Below are 16,084 nucleotides of genomic sequence, written 5' to 3'. Positions count from 1 at the left end.
GGCTTTTCAGTTTTAATTCCTGAGCATAACTGCACTTTATCTGTGTGCAGTCGCGGATCGCTGCGCTCTGAGGTGGTGAGGCGGGTGCGGTGTGTGGGGTTGTTGGGGGTGGGGAGAACATTTAATAAAAAAACAAATACTAAAAACATAACTGCTCCGCTGTGCCGCTTCTCTTTCCCTTGTTGCTCCAGGCACAGACTCCCAGCCTGAGCTGCGGCCAATCCTGACGTGGCTCAGAGCAGTGTTAGGGTTGGCTGGGAGGGCCCGTGAAGGATTCGAGAGTTCAAGTAAACTGTTTGGCTGGATACGACTGATAATGTTGATGTGGTGATGATTACAGGATGCCTGAAGCCGAAGTGTGTGTGCTGTAAAATGTGACATCAGAGTTATAAGGCACCTGTGGCAGCACCCTGTGCGGTGCTTAAGGATGTGCGCAGCTCGTTCAGTGGCACGGAGACTGTGGCAGGGCTTGCACCTTGAGCTTGCTAATCATAGCCAGCGGCTGGGTGCAGGGGCATTTGGAGGATGGGTGTCCAGTGGGTGGTGGGTGGTAGTTGCGAGGTGCAGCTGAAGGTCATGTGGCAGAGGTGATGTGGTTGGAGGCATAGGTTAGTCGCAAAGACTGGACAAACGCCATTGCACGTGGCCATAACTCGCACAACTTTCATGAAAATCATACCTTGCTCCCTTTTATGTACTGCTCATGACACGTTGTAACAGAAGCCATCGCTAATAGGATTGATGACACTACCCCATTGTTGAGTTTATCGATTACATCATTGTGGATACAATATGATTACTTTGTTTGCTGTTATTTAAATATGTTGTGCTTAGTCCGGTTATTTATTTGTATAAATATTGTGTGCAATCCATTTGGGTTGATGAAGTATTGTTTTTGTTGTGGGTATGCTACACAGAACTCTGTCTTGGTACATCAGCCTTCACCAGTATGGCTTCGCTCCACCTTTGGAAATTAAGTGTGTATGAGTTAAAATACTGTGGTTTATGAAACATACAGATCTTATACATCTCCCTCGAAGCCAAGGTAAAGACTTGTCAGGTATTTGTGATAATGTGAAGTCAGTTTGAATGTAAAGAGGGGATATGCCTTGTGAGCAGGATTTGCTGGAAGGCATCAGTTCAAACTGTGGCCCAGGTGTGAGGAATATACAAATAATTGCTGGAAGACACAGAGGGCCTTTCAGCAAAATGAAAGGCTGATAGGTGAGGACACAAGCCTATCCATCTCCATCCTAATTCAGAAGCAACATTTATGAATAACTACAGGCTAAATGGGTCACCTGTGGAACAAGGAACACCATTTAGATGGCGACTTATCAGCCAGGCCTCACTCACCCTTTCATATTCAAAGTACATTCCCACCACATGGTTCTTACGGTACCTCTCCCTATGCTAATTTCAAAGGAAGTTGGAGGAGGTTTGAGTTTTTGTTATTTTATTACATTTTACTCTATTTTTCTAATTAAGTTTGAGATTTTTAATATTTTGCATTTTGACTTTATTACTGTTTTGGTACTGCATAAATACCTTGTACATTGCCCTAAGTTACGACTGTCTGCTCGGTGCCATAGCTCCCAGGGAGTTGAGCTCCAGTTAATTTAGTGACTTTCAGCCTGACAAGCATTGTGATTATTCCTTGAGGTGGGTAGTCGCCCACCCCAATTTATAGTCCAATTTCTTACAGTTAAGTAGTTTGAGATTGGTACTTGCTGCCAGGGAGGGGGTGGTGATGCAAGGATCAATATATCCAATGGATATTTCTGATAAAAGAATAAAGAGAAATAAAGTAAAATGGGTTAAAATATTTAAAAGTGAGGCAGTGGGAGTAACAGTTAACACGGATACCTATGGAATGTGAAACGAGTGAGTAGCAAAAAAAAAAGTAAATAGTCTGGGAAAAATTACTGAGGCTGACTTGCAACTAAACAGGATGAATGATGAATATGATAGGTTGGTTAGTCTAAGTGAATAATGTTACCTTTGAACGTACTCTGTTTTCTGGAGCCTAGAGTTCACAAGTCTCAAGGTTACAGCTGATGAAGGCTCCTCACGGGTTTGTAACACAGTCAGGTCACTGCAGTGGATGCTAAATCTTTAGGTTGTGAAAGGTGCTTCTTCTGCCAGGATGGAAGCAAAGTTCTATGATGCTTTGGACAGCCTTTGTCCTGTTCCAGGATTAGCACAGCTTTTCACTCTTCACCAGACAGTTCTGTCAGGCTGGTACAGAGGAGGATTCTGCAACTTTAGATAGGACTTTCAGGAGTTTGCAGTGGAAAACTTTGTGGAGATCCAATAATTTTAGGCTGGGTTTTCATGCCATCAAATGTTGGGAAGATATAGTCTTCTCTGGATAGTACATTAGCCATCAGATGAGTCTAAGGATTTTATTAAGTTAACCAAAAAGATTGAACAACATTCTCTTGAAATCCTCATTTGGTGTTTTATGCATAATTAAATTCACACACATTATGTAGGGATCTTGCTGCAATTCCTCATTACTGCTTTGCTGAGATAACACATTGGCTTTAATACTTTTCAGGGGTACCCACTAATTGGTTTTCTTAGGTTTCAGGGTGCCAGGCTCTTAAGGGTCCTGCAACAGACAGGCAGAAAAGCGGGCAAAGGGGCATGTTGAGAATACCACTAGTCTTAGAAGAGTTTTATACAGATCATTTCTGGGGTGGGTGTTGAGTCAAACCACGACTCTGGCATATTAGAGAATAATTCCTCTTTGTTCTGCTCCCCCTACCCATTCTCAAGTGGCTTGCCAAGTCTGCATGGCTTGTTCCCCACCCGCCCTCCTGCGTTCATAACCCTTGCCCCCACCTGCCTGCGTCCATGAGCCTTGCTATCACCCGCCGTCCTGCGTCCATGTGGCTTGCAAAGTACCTGCCCTCCCACGTCCATGTGGTTTGCCCCCACTGCCCTCCCACATGGCTTGCCCCCGCCCAACCTCCCCCATCCGTGTGGCTTGCCCCCACCCGCCTGCCCTCCATTGCCTGTGTGGTTGCTTGCTACCAATCGTTTGTTGTCTGTGTTGTTGCTTACCCCCAGTCTCTCCCACCTTCTGTTGTCCTTGTGCTTCCTCTCAACCGATCATCCCACCCCGTTGCTTGAGTTGCCCCCAACTCACCCTCCTCCCCTTTGTGTTGACCCACACCCACTCTCTCTCTGTGTTTTCTCCTACATCCCGCCCCATAATTAACAAAAAATAAGCGCTGTGACCCGGCCCGCACCAGCTGCGTCCTACTCATAGTGCTTTTCCCCCCCCACACCCTCGGTTGTCAGCGTTGCCCCCCCATGCCCTCACTCCCTCCCTTTGTCTTGCTTACCAACCCACCAGCAATAAAAAATGATACAGCCATCTTGACTGTTTGAAATCTCCGAGTACATTCTCGTTATTATTTTAAAATATGTTTTTAAGTTCACTTTCCAAACCTAAAGTGGACAAAGCATAAGTTTATTTCACGCTAACCCTGAATCGCTTTTAGTACAACCTGAACCACATTAAGCATAATTTTTTTTACTTTCAATCATCTACAGTCTCAAACGGAGCTTTCTCGCACTTCCCACATGAGAGAGGCCTCTTCTTGAAGGCACTGCTATTGTGCCCCCCCCCCCCCCCGCTTTTACTTTTAAGGGAAACTGATATGAGTCAGACTACATGAGGAGGTCCCCATGTTGGAATTGTTGGCAGCAGGGCTTCCCTGGTTTTCCTAAGGACAAACGATTCACCATGCAGAGAATTAAAGGTAATTGTTGTCAGCAATAGGCAAAGTGTTAGTACCTGAAGACATCCCAGGAACGTCCACTGATACAGAGATATCTCCTTTATAGTCGAGTCTAATTCCGAATATTTGCAGGTGAACTAAGTACAGCATCACCAACATCGGATTGGGTATTTGAAAGTTTCTTCATATTGCATATATATTTATAATTTCATATTTACTGGAGTTGCTGCCAAGTAGATCTTTTTGATATCCAAATCGCTTCTGTTTATATATCTCAAGGTCACGGTGTCCTCACACAGGCCTTAAGCTTTCACTGTATGTACCTCGTCCTTTCATTGCCAGGAATTTCGTAATAGTTACTTCAGTACAAATTTAGTTCTAGATCAGATTACTTCCTGCGGGGTAAACAGCTTCCTTTACACATTGCTTGAGGCTTGTCAAGTAAGGGGATAGCATTAACCATTTATCAGTGGGCATGGGAACTTGGGGACAAGATCTTGTGTACGCTATAAAACTAATATTTATAACTGTTTTGGACATCCCTTTTACCAATTAGTAGAGCATTGCTTTGATCTTCATAAGAGGATGCAAACATAGAAAATGTTGGAGTTCAACTTTAAGCAGTTAGATGATAGAAAGGCTCTTCGTTGTATCATTATCTGTATGTTATGGAAATAGAGCAGTGAGCAGGTTTGGATCATGTAATGTTTTTATGTTAGTAAGTTGTCTAAGGGAGAGTATTTTTAGAGGATGTAGCATTTGATTTGTTTTATTACACACCAGCAGGTTTTTAATGACAAGATCTCAACTGGTTGTGGGAGTGGGTTTCAAAGGAGAGATAGGCCTTCACATTGTACACATTACACACCTGCTAAAATCGTCCTGTAAATTAACCTTAGCTAGGTTCCCACAATCTTTAAACGTTTTGCCCCCACTAACATTACCAATTCGGTGTGAAGCGGGAATTAAATAAATTGGAATTTACCCTTGATTCCAAATTTGACAAATCTGAATGGTGCATTGCATAATAATTGTGCATTCATTCATCCCTTCCAGGATGCGCAGCCAGCATTTGATTCTTACAATTTCCCTATGTGCACCAGCTTTTACCTGGTTGAAAGGGTAAACGGGTGCATTGGGTGCAGGTTATACCCAACTTTTTATCCTACATTGGGTGAGAATGAGAGTAGCCGTTTGCCCCCAAATTACGTTATTACCCAGGTTATAATCCAGGCCCTAATGCTTGTAGTGTCCTTGATTGAGAACATGAATTAGGGAGCCACAGAGCCATCAAAGTCTCCTTGATTGAGAACATGCTTCCCAAGATAACCACTGGTCAGCACAGGCCGCACACCACGGTGACTGAAAGCTAATTTCAGTCCTGAAATTCACCAGTTATTTTCTTACTGTTGGATCCTGTTGCGTCTCTCACCACTGTTAAATGCTGAGTCACAGAGAACACTTTTCAGAGCCTGTCTATGTGGCCTGTCTACCCATTTTTCAGCTTCTAGTTTGTGAACTGTCAACAACAGTTGGAGTGAACTTGTGCTCTCCCACCTTACCAGGGCCGTAGTTTGATCTTAATTGGCTTTTGATTATGGATGGGGCAGGACTCTATTGAAGTTGTAGATAATGGTCACCAACAGCCCATCTGCAAACATTACATACATATGAACTATCTCCTTAAGCACTCTCTCATATCAGCACCAGTGGTTAAAGAAATTGTAGGGGAGAAATCACTTGATTCAGCATATTTTTTCATAGTTAAGACTGTCTTTTTCTACTTGCACTCTTGCAAAAAGATTTTTCTTTATCTATCAACTCAAAAAGATACAAACAACTATTGCACTAGTGGATAAAGCTGGATTATGCTAAATGCGTTTGCTATTGATTTCCCTCTCACTTAATCAAACAGCTGCAGTGATTTCAGAGCCCTGTTGCTAGAGCAGTCAAGGATACTACCTAGAAATCCCTTCCTACTGAGATGCTGGCAGTCATACAGATCAGTTTTCAAGATACTCTGTTTTGGCCATTAGGCCCTCTATGGAGAAGGAACACCTCCTTACCTAACTAAAAAGATTCAGGCCCATGTTCCCTCGGGTTGCCCTAACTAAGCCTATGTCCACATTTCAACAGGTTGCCCTCGGTTGCACATCATTTTTGTCCATGGACCACATTCGTAGAGCTGAATTCCCCTTGACCTAAGGGTATCTCAGCATGGGCACATATAATGGGTTGAATGGATATAGCCCCTACAAACATTGTGGTGTCTGGTGCACTCAAGTCATAATCAGTTGGAACCACAGACTTCCATATTTGTTAAGACCAGGGGTAAGAAGTAAGGTATCTCTCTGCAAGACTGGAATTTCGCAGATCTTTAACAAGTTACAGTTTTTTTTATGCATCCTCTTTGTTATACAGTATTGATTGTCTAGAATGGGGCAGAAAAAGTGCCTAGGGTCAGAACTCGGAAAAAAAGACTGCGTACTGTTTCTAGATCTGCCTCTGGTTACTTCACAATATCAGTCCAGAAGGAGACCTTGTGTTTAACAGAGAATCAAGCAATCATAGTGGTGAAAACCTTCTGGTTTGTGACTACCCTCACACACTTAGCAGAATCTCTTGCAAATGGAATGAGTTAATATCACAAAAAGCAAATAATACCCTGCACCACTAGTCCCCTGCTCTGATGTGTATCAAGTCCAGCCCCCATTCAAGAGGGACTGTGACCTGTTGTGTCCACCTCTTTTAAGAGTCTTGGCGAAAGAGAAATGCATAATGGAATCTGTAGCACTGTGTTGGGCGATTGACAGGAACTTATTTAGACTGCAGAGTTTATGATAGAGCACTAAACAAGCCCCTTGTTTCTTGTTGACATCCCTCCAACTAGGATCATAACAAGATACTGTTGGGGCATAAGCAGATTGGACATCCTATCTTTGTGTGGGTATTCCTAGACTGGAACAAGCCGCATTCTCCCCAAGGTCTGTGTATCTAGTGACCTTGTGAAACAAGGAGCACTCACATAGAGTTTGCTAGTGTTATTGGTGCAGAGAGTGCCAACTGTGGAAAAAGCAAGAACTGTGGCCAGCACAGTGGGCTGGACCTTACCAGTCTATCTAACACAAAAAGTCAAGCTGACCATCGTAGAATTCGGGAAGCTGCATCACCTAAACTACCTGTGGTTTAGTCATCTAGAGGGGGTCACGTGTCAGTCTCCGCTCCCATCATCCACAATGGTGGCCAATAATTGACAACTAGCAGCCGCAAGTTACTCAAGGAATTCCCATACAAACATCCTCAGAATGAAGCTGTCTCAGCTGTAAGATAATGGCTCTAATGATCAAAAGGAGTGCAGATTGCCACAAAAGTTTGGGAAGGAATAACATACAGTTCGATGGCATCTGTCGCTGTAGATACACATGTTGTGCATAGCCCGCCATCTGGTGTTGGGTCGGAGTGTTACAAGTTGTTTTTCTTCGAGTCCTCCCTCTCAAATATCAAGGTAAAAGGAATCGGCTAAAAGGAAGACTCCACATAGTGCCAGAAATGTTTTAAGGATGTAAGCAACATTAGCATCCACTTTTCTTCCTAAGAAGGTAAAAAGGTAGCTATACTTTATTATGGTATACAGACCTAGGCGATGCTTTGGCCAGGCAAAACTAGAATGTATCATGTCTTAAGCAAGGGAACAAAGATGGTTTGTGAATGATTGTCTCAGACGGGTGGGTATAGCTAAGTTTAACATTAGGCTTTGACAAGGTCTCACTCCTCACCCTCTGCTCCAGGCTCCACGCAGCCGGCATCTGCGGAAAGGCCCTACAATTGATACGCTCCTTTCTGTCTGGCAGAACACAGAGTCTCAGACTCCTGCCTTACCTGTCAGAACCTGCAGAGATCAGCTGCGGAGTTCTACAGGGCTCCTCCCTGAGCCCCACACTCTTCAACATCTACATGGCCCTGCTTGCATCAGTCGTCGGAGACCACCGGCTGAACATTGTCTCCTACGCCGATTGTATCCAGCTGATCATCTCACTGACTCAAAACCCCACTACGGCCAAGAAGAATTTCCACACCGGGATGGAAGCTGTCGCCACCTAGATAAAGGACAGCTGCCTCAAGCCCAACTCTGACGAAAACGAGATCCTCATCCTGGGAACATCCACATCAGCCTAGGACAACTCCTGGAGGCCATCGAACCTCGGCACCCCTACCCCCAACAATCCACGCACGCAACCTCCTCTTCATCCTGGACTCATCGCTCACCTTGACCTGCCAAGTCAACTCAGTCGCATCCTCCTGCTTTCACACACTCCGACTTCTCCGAAAGATCTACAAATGGATCCCAAAGGATTGACGCAAAACCGTAACCCATGACCTGGTTACCAGCAGACTTTACTATGGCAACGCACTCTATGAACCTGAAAAAATTACAGCACATCCAAAATGCCTCCGCCAGACTTATCCTGGACATTCCCCACCGCGAACCTATCTCTATTCACCTAAGAGACCTCCACTGGCTTCCCATTGAGAAAAGAAATAACTTCAAGCTCCTCATCCACGCTTAAAAGGCCCTCCACGACCTAGGACCCGCCTACCTCAACCACTGCATTACCTTCTACTCCCCCACCAGATCTCTCCACTCAACAAGCACTCGCCACTGTACCCTGCATACGGAAGGCCTCAGCTGGTGGAAGATCCTGTGCCTACTTTGCAGCAAAGAGCTGGAACACCTTGACCCTGCACCTCAGGCAGTCACCATTGCTACCTCAATTTCGGAAGGACCTTAAAACCTGGCTCTTCAACTGAAGCTCAGAGGACGAACCCCCTTAGCGCCTTGAGACCCTTAAAGGTGCGTAGTTGTGCTTTATAAACCTAGACTCGACTTGACATTGGGGCCCTGTGGAGGATGAAGAAACTTGTGACCCAATTCCTGTGGTCACAAAAGAGGCCAAAGTGGCTCTAAGTTGAATAAATTGCTCCAGAGCCATTGCCTTAAAGTGTTAGACTGCTAAATTGATGTACATGTCAAATTAACCCACCAGTGTAATCTTTACTGACAACAATTTCTCTCTACAATTTGATTATTTCGTCACTGCTGAATATTGACTGCTTGCCAGTTGAGGAAAGGTTAAATTGGCATTTTTCCATCTGCTGCTGAGGTTAAGATGTTTGAGGCTGTAAATGAGCCCTAATGATTTTTCTCCACCTGTATTACTGGAGTACTTTTGGTCCCTAAAATGGTACTTATTTAATGCAGACGTTGTATCAACTGAAGTTGTGATAGAAGCCTAGTGCTCCTTGCGGTTCGTTTGTTTGTGTCCACAAAGAGCTGCTAAAAGCATGCAAGAGTCCAAACCTGTCTAACCCCACCCCAGTTTGAATCGACAGGTGAGGTACAGCAATCCAGGAGCTCCAAGCAATCCCTTTTGTAGGACAGATAGACCCACTGGAGATCCAGTACAAGGCCTTGGTTTTAGAGACAGGGGGAAAGCACAATGGTTAACTTGGGATAAATAAAGAAAGTACAGCAGCAGGTAAAGACAGTCTGTCATTTTGTTGGCCATGATAGGTGATTTTATAGCCTCCTGGCACTTGGATCATATTACTGATAACTCTGTTCAAGTGAAGGAGAGTTGCACACACAAGGAGGGTCGTGAAATGGTCTAAAAAGGGCTCCTCCGTTTTACCCTGAATCAGAAGTGAACAGGTAAAGCCCCCTCCTGACATAACGCAAAGCTGATGTGAACCTTTACAGTCTTATTCTGAAGAGGGTCTGGAATGTGCTCCAGAAGCTAAAATTAGAGCATATTTTCTGTAAATTCGCACTATCTTTGCATCAAAAACCACCTGCAGGCCTTTGATAGTAGAGATTATGTCCTACTCCTGTGGTGAGTCCCTCTTTCAGTTTTGCAATGAAAGGGCTTTTGTTTAAGCAAATAGTCGCCTGTGTAAAGTCAACTCTTATGGGCAGGAAGACAACCCACTCAACCATTTGATTTTTTCCTGGGTGGTAAAGCAAGGGTGCCTATTAAAAGCCTTCCTTTTGTACCTTTGTTAACAGGGTGGTGGACAAACTGTGAAGAACAGTGCTGGACAGACCACAGATGGTCTTGTAAAAACGCTGGTGCTTCTCATTGTGAATAATGCTGGCCTGCATCCAAAACCTCATACGTCATGAGGACGTTGCAAGGGGTCTTTGTGGTTTGCTTAACCAGGAGTTAAAAGGAAGGTGATCCAGTTAGGGCTGGGGTTAAAAGGCAGATGCAGTTAGTGATGGTGGGTTCAGCCATGTAGAATGGGCTGCAGATATTTGAGGGTTAAGATTCTTCAAACCAAATCCATGGATTAACCAGAGTGCAAAAAAGTAGGAATTCCCTAAAACAGCCTACAAGGAGAATGCTGAATATTATTATTTTGAAGGTTCAGCATTTAAAGAAGCCCTAAAAACGCATCAGGGTGGACTGTGATGTCTGCATTGAATAGGATGAAAATGTGGGAAATATGGCACTGAAGTGCTGAAGAAAACTGTAGTGTACTCCCCACGAAGTACTTTGTGCAATCCTTCGAGGATTGGCACCTGATGGTCAGCAGTTGAGAGCAAGAACTTTCTATTATCGGGATAGGCTCTGGGTCAATTCACGCAGGAGGTTATATCAAACTGTAACTGAACAGGACCCACCACATTATGGTACTTGACCCTCATATGTGAAAAAAAAATCCTACCCTACACTCGGTGGAGCTTCATTTAATTTGGGGATATAAGACAGAACAAGGAAGGTTAGGGTTGCAATTTTATAGGAACATCATGCTGTCCTAGATGGAAAACTTTCCCAGGCAAAAACCATCTTTGAGAAGTAGAGAATTTGATAGTAACAATAGGGAGTAGATACGACTGGACATTGTAGTTCACCCTTTAGTAAGCCTACGTGCCAAGGGAGTTAGGCCAGTAAAGGGCCAGTTGTTATCTACTGAATATCCAGTTTTAACTTTTGCCACCTGACGTTTTTTCAGTTAGATGTGGCAGTGGGAGGGCAGAGAGCCTGTAACCCACTGATTCCTAATACTGCTAAGTATATTCTTTTCCATTAACATTAAAGAGTTTTTAAATGTAAATTTTCCTTTGCGTTTATGGACATTTAATATGAAATGCTCTCTTTTTGTCAACAATTGAGTTTCTAATCGATAATGTTGACTTTAGGTAAGAAGGTTAGATAAGAAGGTCTAGGCTGTGCATCCAGTTATGGGCCATTAATGTATCTATTGTTCATTCTGATCATATTACTAGTCATTGAATTAACACAGCAGCTCAGATCATACAAGTGGTTTTAGGTGTTTCTCATTGGTGTTATTCATTTTTGGCTGCTTGTGATTTCTGCTGAAAATCCCTATTAATATCAATTATAATCTGTTGTTTTCTCTGGTCAGGCTTCAGATGCATATGTTGAACGGAGCTCTGTTAGCGCTGTTATTCCCTGTGGTGAACACCCGTCTGGTGAGTATATGCTGTTCCATTATCTATCTTCATTGTTCAAAGGTTTGCTTTTCTGTTCCATACTGTAGTTCCCATGATAAAAGCTACTGTTAGGGAAGGAAATCCAGATTTCTAAGGTCGTTTGCAGCTTGTGCACAACACTGGGAGTAGAACCTGCCTTTTCCAGCTGCCCATGCCTGTGGTCCTGAAGACAATTCACTGAGCTTCCATTGGTGTGGACAGTGTGAGGTATAGATGGTATTTCTTTAATCAGAGTTTCAGATAATTGTATCACTTTGCTTCTCAGCACTTCAAGGCAGAAGGCCCTCCTAGATCATCTGCCCATCATGTTTTGGTTATCCAAACCAGTGGTTCTCACCTTTTGACTTCTCTGGACCCCCCACTTTATCAGTACTGGATCCCAGGGACCCCCCACTGAATCATTATGGGATCTCTCCAATTAATCATTACTAAAAGCTGGGGACCTAATTGTTAATATTAAATTTTCTAAGCATTCACAGACCCCCTGATGAGGCTTTGCAAACCCCCAAGGGGCCCCGGACCACAGGTTGGGAAGCACTGATCTAAACAAAACCTACAGAAGACCGATAAAAACAGAATGTGTTGTTAAACACACCAAAGTGCTACATCACCACAGATGCTAAATGTATTTATATGTGATAAGACCCAGTACAGATTATCACCTCTAACCGGTCTCCTGACTGCTTCCTCAGTGGAGTTGGATCTCACTTTACAGTGGTAGAGAATGAAAGAGCCAAAGTGAGATGGGTCCATTCACACAATTACCTGCAATATATTGTCTCTATTATATTAGGGGTATGTGCTAAGACACATGTAAATGTATATTGTTTAAAAGAAATCGAAGCTGTCACACACTGTTGTGATGTATTTAAAATAAAGTCTGAAAAAATATGTGTTTATTTTGTTGAAGTATTATGTTTGCTGCTCTCGAACAGTGAAGTAAGTTTTATTTTGAAATCCAGCTTAACTCGTTGCCTGGATGTTGGTATTTGTATCAGTTGGGCCTTGTTGATGTGTGTTGTTCGATGTTGGCCAACGGTAGGGTCTGTTGGGTTTTTAACCTTCATGCAACTTGTGCACTGTATGTGTGACGTGTCTTTAAGGGCCATGGCTTCAACCTCATGGATTTTGTTTATGACTTTAGTTTGAAGTTAGAACTTTAGATTAAGTCTGAATTTTCATTCATCATAAGCGGTTACCCAGTTTGTGGAAGTGAGAGCTTTCCCATGCTACACTTGTCTGTGTTTAGTTTCATGTTTTTTCCCCCCAACGTGTGGCCTGTATGAAAGTCTGTGTCGTGTGAGGTACGCGTAGCAGACCAGAGCATGGACTCTCTTTATGCATGGCAAGCGCCTACATGGTTTAGATTGTGGTATTTGAAACCACTAGTGTTTGCAAATGTGAATGTACCAAGGCAAATCTGGTGACCTGGTACATGCACAATGTTTGTGATGGATGAACCTGTGATTTTTTATTTTTTTTTAACATGCGTGGACCTGCACAGCACCAGTGCTTTCGCACTGGTCGTTTGTTTTGGTCAATAATTCAAAAACAACTGGCCACAAATTTGTAAAATAAGGAAACGCACCAAATGGAATCAAGTCCTATGTGTTTGCAAAATGTGCTGAACATTTGTTCAGTGTGTTTTATTCGTTCATGGCGTTGCCTATGGCTGTTTGAAACCCCTTTATCCTTTCTAGAGCTTTTGTTTTAACTTACGGTCATCTTGGTCTGGGTCTGTAATTAAAATAGAGATATGGGATTTCCTTTTTTGCAGTTTATGTAGCGGAAATTCGACCTAAAGGTGTTGGGTGGCTTTACGTGAGCACCAGTTATATTACAGAAGGACACACTCGTTTTTGGTCTGGACATGGGGAGATTAAGTGATCTACCCAGCATCACAGGATGTTGAGCCGTTGGCAGGACTCGAACCTGGTTCCCTAGTTCCAAAGTCGGCAGCTTTGACTGTTACCCCACATCCTTTCCCTCTTGATTTCCCATGAAGTGAGATGCTCACCTTCTCTACAGAGGTACCTCTGAAACACTCAGACTCTCCATCTCTCTATTTTTCTCCTTCTCTTCCTCCCTCCGTATGGTTGAGGTCCAGGTAAAGTTTAAAATCACTGAAATTGGCCTGTTAGAATTATCAGCACCATTCCGCCCTCGCTTTTCAAATGTGAAGCTCATTCTGCGGAAGGATGGCCCTGATGTGTTGTGGTGTCACTAATATAAATGGTCAATTTCTGTGGATGTTGGAATTCAAGTAGACCTCAAACTTAATATGTCTTAATGTATTTTTCAGCTACATTTTGATATTATTTTGAAATAGTTTTAGAAGCTTACCGATGGTCCGTGATCATTTGCATTCACAATTACTGTTGTGATAAAAATGTACAGTGTTAAGGATTTCGGCAATTCTTCTCCCAGCGAGAATGAACCTGGAGGTTTCAGTGGAACACCCTAAAAGTGTTTTCCTGAAATACCATGAAACCCCCTTTGCCAAATGTGGAACCTACACTAGATGTAGAAAGTTTCTGGTGCATGCAGTGCACTTTTATCAAACAAGGCAAAGGCTATTACCAAAAAACAAAAATGATATTTCCCACTGAAGTCCAACTGAAAGGCGCAATTTTTATACTTGATTGTATCTCCCATTCTGCCTTTTTGGCAAATGCATGCCCAGGCGCCTGTCGTCTAGCAGTCCTCGCATTGGAGGAGCCTTAATGAGACGTCTAAGAGCATCAGCAGATGGGCTGCATCTCACCTGATCAATTATCGAATTCATTAGCTGGATTTGAGGAGACTTAAGTGGACTGGAAGTGGTGCTCTGTTCCTTGTTGAGTCCTTGTGGACTTTTGCAGACATTAGTTTGCATTAGCCCATCAGTGCTCAGGACTGAGCTTTTAATAACTGCTTTCCATTATTCCTTTTTATAACCAAAAAAGGCAAGTCCTAGGAGGTATGCCATTTGCTAATTAATCGTTCCTTTTATGCCTGGATATGGACATGGAGAGCAGGAACCGGGCCAATTTACTGGCCATGAGTTCTGTATTAAGTGCTTCCCAAGCGTTTGTTTACCTTCTCGTGAGTGGCTTATCTGTAGTTCTATACAGGGTTTAATCACAGTATTATACAGGATGCCATGAGCCATATACCAATGTGAATACCAGAGTGACAATGCAGCATCTCTCTGATACACCCTGTGTCTTTAGTAAGGCATTCCATTTTGTGCTTCAGCCCTCTCCTCCATCTGTCATGCACCCTATTTCCCTCTTCCATCTGTCATGCACCCTATTTCCCTCTTCCATCTGTCATGCACCTTATTTCCCTCTGCTATTTGACATGTTTTTTTACCTCCCCTTTGTCTTTTGTCTTGCACCTGACTCGACACTAACTCATTGTTGTGTAACTTGATCTTCTTTCCCACTCGTTGCGTGTCCTCTAACCACTTCTTCTTTCACTGAGTCTGTGCTTGGTCATACTTTGTGAGCAGTGGTCCTCTCTTGCTCCTGATCTCTCTCTCTTCTTCATTGTGTCTCATCGACCTTGGCCCTCTCTCTTATATCTTGTGCCCCTGTCTTCTCTCTGATCTGCCTTGTTCCTTCTCTGCCCCTGTTCATCCACTTACGCCCCGCTCAGAGTGGCGGTTGGGCGCAAGAAGCCATTCATTGTGGTTTTTTGAATGGTGTGGAGGGGCTGGCTTCACTGGTATCTTTTTCAAACTCAGATCTTGTCTCTTAGTGACGAACATCTTAGAATGTTCTCAAAAGTCTAGTCCAATCAAAGTTGCCGGAAGCGCTCAGTTTACAATCCTTATATCAAACAGGGACTTGGTACCGTGCCTGAAATCACCTCTGCCAGAGCTGGTCACCTGGGCATTCAGCATATCTGTTTTTTTTCCAAGTGTTGAAACAACTTTTTCCTTGGCCACAGACTTTGTCAAAGTGATAGTTCTTTCGAGCATCACACCTTGCTAATCTGGTTTGGATATGTGGGGTAAGCACATAGATCTCTCCCTTTTCCCATTGGTGGTGTTGTGCACAGAAAGTAGCACAAGTTGATGGATGTGAGGTTTAGCAAGCATACTTACTAAAGTTGCCTGCAGATCAAAAGATATTTTGCACAAAACTGCACCATCAGGTGCTCTGTCGCTAGCCATCCACCATCTCACCATCACCTGTACCGATCTCCGGTACAGGTGATGGTGAGTAACTCGTTAACAAAATAATATGCAGAACCTGCTGTGAGACTCAAGATGTGGCTCCTTTGCAGTAAACATACTGGGGATGTAAGCAATAATTAAATAGAGGGGGGGGGGGGTTGCACAGTGCTGCTGTGTCAGGGACTTTTTAATGAGAGAAACACAGAAGTGTGCTCAATCCCTTCTAGTTTCAGTCATACCTACACCCAAATCCTCATCTAGGAAACTGATGATCATTGAGGAAGTAGGAACGGGATGCGGGTGTGTAGGCATTTACTCAGGACTCCTGTGCATGTCACCACCCTCAGATTGTGGCCCTTGTTGAAAGGCTGGGATGTGGTCGTGGGAGGAAGGCTGAGGCGCTTATCTTACCACTCCAAACCGACACAGAGTTCAGGCCTTTCGGCATGGTTTGGAAGAACCTAAGAGTGATAACAAGTGTTCTCTTATAACCGCTCTCACTGGCTCAGGCTTGTAAGAGGACTCGGAAGGAGTTGGGATATCTTTCCGTAAATGAAGATGACTTTAGAATCTTGTCACCATTATCTCAACGAGGCGGCTCAGATGTATACAATAGGATGCCTTATTCTGGAGTTACAGGATTGAGCACTGGCA

General features: G+C 43.6%; 1 protein-coding gene across 1 annotated transcript in view; it reads left to right on the top strand.

Moving 5' to 3' along the window:
* The window catches only part of TMEM164 (transmembrane protein 164), a 284,841-nt gene that overhangs the window by 163,674 nt on the left and 105,083 nt on the right, over nucleotides 1-16,084 (top strand). Inside the window, exon 3 of the mRNA XM_069211436.1 lies at nucleotides 11,181-11,247. Within this exon, the coding sequence (XP_069067537.1) occupies nucleotides 11,181-11,247 (67 nt within the window). The remainder of the gene's footprint in view (nucleotides 1-11,180; nucleotides 11,248-16,084) is intronic.

Source organism: Pleurodeles waltl, chromosome 2_1 (assembly GCF_031143425.1).
Source record: "Pleurodeles waltl isolate 20211129_DDA chromosome 2_1, aPleWal1.hap1.20221129, whole genome shotgun sequence".
NCBI lineage: Eukaryota > Metazoa > Chordata > Amphibia > Caudata > Salamandridae > Pleurodeles > Pleurodeles waltl.
The sequence above is the reverse complement of the archived record's forward strand: the minus strand, read 5'-3'. Positions and strand labels throughout refer to the sequence as shown.